The sequence below is a fragment of the Pygoscelis adeliae genome, unplaced genomic scaffold (genome assembly GCF_000699105.1).
Source record: "Pygoscelis adeliae isolate BGI_AS28 unplaced genomic scaffold, ASM69910v1 Scaffold90, whole genome shotgun sequence".
NCBI classification, from domain to species: Eukaryota; Metazoa; Chordata; class Aves; order Sphenisciformes; family Spheniscidae; genus Pygoscelis; species Pygoscelis adeliae.
Genome location: NW_008824000.1, coordinates 405,356 through 411,803, shown reverse-complemented (window position 1 = coordinate 411,803; position 6,448 = coordinate 405,356). Strand labels below are relative to the sequence as shown.

General features: G+C 40.4%; 1 protein-coding gene across 1 annotated transcript; it reads right to left on the bottom strand.

The window, feature by feature from the left end:
* Window positions 1-2,480: 2,480 nt before the first annotated feature.
* DSEL (dermatan sulfate epimerase-like) lies at window positions 2,481-6,131 on the bottom strand. Its single transcript, XM_009324948.1, has one exon. It carries the CDS (start codon window positions 6,129-6,131, stop codon window positions 2,481-2,483), a length of 3,651 nt encoding a protein of 1,216 aa, XP_009323223.1.
* Between the last annotated feature and the right edge of the window lie 317 nt (window positions 6,132-6,448).

Here is a 6,448-nt window from a genome sequence, read left to right as displayed (position 1 = left end):
CAGCACAGATGATGCTCCTGACAGACGATTCTGTTCACCCTAACTCCTCAAAAACAAACAAAAAGTTGGTTTATAGGCTATTGTGGCATTCCATATGGCACTTTCAGGAAGGGATTTAAAGGTCTCTCTCTAATTCCACAAATACAGAGTCAGTCTTAATTCTTACCTTCAGCTGCCCTAAAATATCTGACATAGAAAAGCCTTTTTATTTCTTCTGATTCTAGAGTGTAAATCCCGGAAATAGAAGGCAAATGCTGAAACTTATTCTGTCAAATACAGACAGTACAGACATCAATATTTTTTTTTTTTTAAATACGATCAAAAATGGCTTCAGCGAGAAGCCAATTTGAGAGAATGATACTTGGAAACCAAAGTTTCACTAACATATCGGTGTATATTAACTTGTTTAATATTTCCTTTAACATGACATTCCACCCAGCCAGGGGTGAGACCTAGGACTGAAGGGGGAAAAAGCAACTGCTGCTAGTAAATGACAGCTAAGTTATGGTTAGTGACACCGCAAAATATCAATAGCTTTATCATGCTAGAGGCCCATTTTGACATACTAATGACTGGCCGAGAAAGAGCTACTTTTATCTAGGTCATAATGAGATATCACAATGTGCTCCAAAGGATGTGAAAAGTACGTATGGGAGGGACAAGACAGCAGGGTAAGACAGGGACATAACAGTAAAATTGGAAGGAAAGGCAAGAACTCCTTTACATTAAAAATCAGTAAGGGTACCTATATGAAGAAACTCACTGCACTTTTGACATTGTCTAACGCTTACCACCCAAATAAACAGTAATTACATACATATTTCAATATAATAAGCCAAAACTCTGATCGCAGCTCCCACAAGCCAACAGAAGTGTATTTCAAGACAATTCCAGTTGTGATAAAAAACAGATGGTAAAGGAAACAGATGTCTCTTTCTGATCTGATTTACACATCTGCAGACATTTACAGTATGCATGCATTTCCAAAGAATGCTGAGAAAGTTAAATTGGGAAATGGGAATTTTTTTTCTTAATGGGCATGCGCCAATAAAGAGTGTGACTCAAGAAGAAAATAAGCTGTGACAAAGACACATCTACCCTACCAAGCTTATCTGTTTCCAAACCAGTATCATATTACAGCACCACGTTAAAGAAACACCAATCATGATAAAAATCAGACAACTTTGGAAATAGTTTACTGCAGGGAAACATCACTCAAATGTGAGGTGGCTGAGGGACGGATGATTTTCAGATTTCTCCCCTCTCTGAAAGAAGACCTGAGGTTAGCAATGGTAGTCCTTCAGAAAACCATTATACAGAAAAGTAAAACACCCCTCAGCAGCACAGACCTGGATTTAAGATTTAAGATCTCCTAAACCTCAGATTGCCATTTTATGCAGACATCAACAATAAGCCATTGACAATGACATCAAATACTTGCACTGGCCTCAGTGACATTATGCACAAGAATCAGCAGAGAAACGTGTTACAACAAAGGAGGATGGAAGAGTCTCACTCAAAAAGAGAAGATCCTTGCAGAACCCTTTAGACAAGAGGTACAGGATAAAGCAGTGCAAGGAGCCAAGATGTTAACAACCTTCAAAATTAAGTTAAGTTGAGGCAGGTCAAAACTACACATAATCTTCTCCAAATTTAACTGCTTGTTTGGAAGGTCTTGTTGGTTTCTTAGATTTTTGTCCCATTTATTTTTCTCCGTGTAGTTTACTTCAGGTTCACAAAGGGTACCACATTGTCAGGCAGGAGAATGAAGTCTTCTCTTTTGTCAAAGCACAAACCCCAATATAAATGCCACATCTCTGAGCTGAAGGAACCATATCCTATAATGATATTCAATATCCATGTCCATTCCAGTCCTGGGCCTGTCTGCTGAGACTGTAAGTAAGGAACTAGATTCACTCAAATGTTCTGTTTCCTCCCGCTGAAGGGATGCTGAACAGCCTTAAACCTCAGCTTATGTTTATTTTGCACCACTGGAGTGACCAGTGAGACACAGACAGAATGCATCAGTAACCCCATCCAAGGGGGCTAATTATCACTGTTGGGAACTGGGCCAGTTTAACCAGTTTAATTTCATATAAGCCGTCATACAATCATCAGATGGTAAGTACTTTGACTCCAGCCCAAGTGGTTAGTTCCTGAAACTGGTGAGCTGGAGGTGAAAAGCTCCATATTCTATTACTAATCCCCTGAGCTATAGAGTCCCCAGCTGGTAGTTCTATAAAGGTTCACACAGGTTTTTTTTGAAAGGCAGCAAAAGTAGTTACAAGTTTGTTTTTTTAAAAAAACAAAACAAAACAAAAAAACTGACACTTGCAAGAACAACTATTTTTTTCTTAAAATAATCTCTTTGAAAGTAGCAGACTGTACACATTTTACAAGAATAAACAAACTTCTCTAATATTTATCCACAAACTGAGAGTCAGAGATCATTAGTGCAAATTTCTGCTGACCGGCAGCATTTATTCTATAAACTTTGGGTATCCTAAGTGGTCCATTAGAGAACAACAGATATCTTCAATCTGTCTAATCTCTTCGTTGGGCATGTTTTGTTTCCAGGCATGAATGCTACTTGGTGAAATTTCCCCTTCGTAAGGAAGATAGAAAAGACTGGTGGAGGTGGCAAATAATATTTGGTTTAGGCTAGCAGGAGGAAGAGGAATACCAAGAAAGGCAAAAATTGTTTCAGCCGTCTTCTGAGGAAAGCTCACAATATCTTCAAACTTGACCAGCTGATAATTTGCTGGCTGCAAGTCCCCATTTATTCTCAGTGCTGCTGCTGTGTTTGTTAGCCATAAATAGGACAACACAGAAACAGCATTTGAATTAGAATTTGAAAGTTCTTTTCTTAATGATTCGTATTCAAAAGCATAGCCTTCATTTAAACTACATTTTCCTTTACCATTCTCCCCTTTAAACATTGCAGCCAAGCGTTGTGGAACATTTTTCAAGGAGTAAAGGCTTGGCTTATTTTTGTACAACATTGAATAGATCCACGCCCGTGGGTCCCTTACTACATATAATGCTCTCATTGACGGTCCTAGGATTTCCTGAAAGAAGGGAAGCTTTAATGTCCAGCTCCCGCTACTTAAACTAAGCACAGGTCGTGCATTAGGATAATAGATGAGATGTCTTCTCAGTTCCCTAATATATTCAGCATCTTTATCTTGACTCCCTCTTGCCCTGCTTCTTTGCTCTGACAGAGATTCTCTCTTTTTGGATCTTTTCTTTTTGTCCTTGCTCATGGCAGAATGCTGAGCAATTTTACTTCTGCTGGCTTCATATAAATGAATGTTTTGTAAATGTAACTTTGTGCCTCGAACTAGAGACTGAAGCCACCCTTGGATAAGACGAAAATGACCATTCTGGACATCAGAAACCTTCCATTCACATGGATCTACAATGGAATCAATTTCAAATTCAGTCTCAGGAATTTCAAGATAGGGTGTAGGTATTCTGATGTATAAGAAGTCACTGCTATTGAAAAACAGCTGTTTTAAAATTTCCGTGCCAGAAGCGGGAAGTGAAGTAATGATAACATCTGGCAGAACAACGGGATTTCCTTCTAATTGTTTGGCTTTATTGCCTTTATCGTGTTCTAGCCTTGTCATGTCACTGCTCCATTTTGCACAGATGGGTTGAGTACACATGCTCCACACGTCCACCAATTCAATGAGCCACAGTATGACAACCAGTATGAGGATCCAACGCAACATTTTACTGAAGGATATGTAAAACCGCCACTGAAAAGCCAGTATGACCAAACTAACACCCAAAATTAACCCTGCAATTATGTTCACTTTGAATCCAAATGGGAAAACCACCCTATTATTTTTTACCCATTTTTCCACAGATTCAGTACCTAGACCAAACTTGGTCAGTTTGTTTTCATGAACTACTTTGGCAAAACCACCAAATCCCAAGTAATCGAACCTTGTCTTTAAATTCTGATATTCAGTCACAACAGAGATGGTATTTTCAGTGTTGTTGACACTGAGCGAAATCTGAAATCCAGATTTTGCATTATCTATGAGTCTGCAGTTAGAAACATTGACATATGGGCCATAGAAAAGGTAAACAATCCTTGTAAGCGTGTTTTTCATTGGAAAGGTAACATTTACAAACTGAGTCCATCGCTTTTTGAATTCAGCAGCTTGTTCTGCCTCCTGTATCCTAGCAACAGGACTACTCCCATGATGATCAAACCAAAACATCTTGTAGTGGGCATCCCACACATCCATCATAGCTCCATTGTATTTGTTCTTAAATTTATAGGGTATGTACTTAAAATCAATGTCGAGATTATGAAAAAAGGCACTGACAGAATTAACAGGAGAGTCTTCCTCCTTCTCAATATGGTCTACTACTAACAATGTCTGAGAATTTAAGAGCAGCAAAACACGATACACACTTTTCAATTTCATTGCTGATGTGTAAGCAGATACCGCCTCACCACTCACAAACATCATGTCTCCAGCCTGGGAGGCTGTTATAATTTCTCCAGTTGAGTCTCCAACCTCATCACCAATCCACTTCAGCCACTGGGCACATTCACCAAGCTGTCCCTCCCAAGGCTGGTTGCACTGGCTCGTAGGAGATGGAGCAAAGACCAAGACATTGTTCAGGTGGCTGAGTTTAGGTCCATAAAGAGCCTCAGATACAAACACCTGCCCATTGGGAGCAAAAGTGAAAGAGTTCTGATCGGGATGTTCATGTCCCGGATTGAAACTTCTCCACCCATCAATCCAGGCATACGGTTGAAAGTGAACAATATCATAGACAGCACGTCCACCGAGTTTTCCAGACTTAAAGGACACAAAGGTGTTTGTCTGACTGTTTGGCAATCCAGCCCCATAAGTAACAACTCCCCAGTTAGGGAACACATGCATTTTAGCAGTACCGTAGTCAGGAGGCGGCTGAGGAGTGATTTCGGCAGCATACCATATAAATTCAGTGTGTAGTGTGCTCCACCTCTGTGCAGTGGATGGCACCATTGGCCCGTCCTTGGGTCTGTGTTTTCTAATCTGCTGTGCCAGCCAGTTGCCAGCTCCATTCTTCATGATAAACTTATCCAAGAAAACCAGTTGGCTCTCAGGACCATAAAACCAGTTGTAATTAGAATCTGCTACACCCACAGTCCTCTGAAAGCCCGGTAATAGGGTGGCGTAGTAAAACCAAAAGTGCATTTTGAGCCAGTTATTCTCCAAGTTGTTAATACCAAAGTGGCGCTGGGCCAGGAAAACATACTGGGTTACTGACTTGGCTGTGTAACTCCCATAAGCCACTCCCTCATCCAGAGACCCGTCTACAATATGATTGAGCAGAAACATTGTTTTCTCCATCACATCAACAACAGCGTGTTTCCAAATATTTGCCTGAGATCCTTTGTCCACCCCTGCCACTAAAGCCCCAATAAGCAAAGCAAGCATATTGGTTGCTTGGTGATTATGGAGAAGCTGCTTTCCCCAGGAACGAACCTTTGAGTACTCGTACATCTCCTCGCTTACAGACCATATCTTCTCCAGGTATTTTTGCCTTCTCTCGTTTTCCAGTGAATTATACAAGAAGTCAAAAGCAGTGGCAAATCCTGTTAGGGAGTGACCGAGCGGCACTTCATCTCCAGGTGCATTCTCAACCAACCAGTTTTTGTAGCCAGCCATTCTATCCATATATTCTAGGGCAAAATCAAATGCAGCTTTATCTTCGGGGCACAGCAAACAATAAAATGCTAGAGGTGGCAGATTGTTACCATAAATCTCATTCCACTTTGCAGCAAAATCAACGTGCTTGGGAGGAGGTAGGTAGTATAATGGGTTGGATAGCATAACCGTCACGGCACTTCTGATGGCTCTAAATAGATGGGAATGGCTTGTATGAGCCTTCTGCCTCAGTGCCTGGACATCTTCAGCGTCGAAATACAAGCTTGGACGAAGAACTGTTTTTTTCAGCTTCTGCTCAGCACTAAGACCTTCAAGTTGCTGTTTTTCATATTGATCTATATTTTCTATGAAAGTCACCCAATCAGAGTAATTGCTTACAGATTCTTCAAAAGTGAAGACAGCAAACATCATTAATGCTAGAAATAAAGTATGCCCCGTGAACATCAGAGCCATGATCCATTAGGCAGCTCCTCTTCCCCAGGCATGCATTTCCTAACAAAACACAATGTTCAGATATCAAACTTTGATCCAAACAAACCCGAACATCTTAAGGCATATTTTTCGCAGAAAAGACTGAGCGTGTACTGTGCATTCTAACAGACACTCAGATTACTTGTAATCTGAGCTACAACATTGAAATAACAAGGCTCTCGAAAACTCAAATCTCGGGTGCCTTGTCCGTTCACACTTTTCTCAAACACAACACTACAGCATAAATATTAAAATTAGGGAAAAAGTAAGATCTCTAAGATATGCATATAAAACACAGG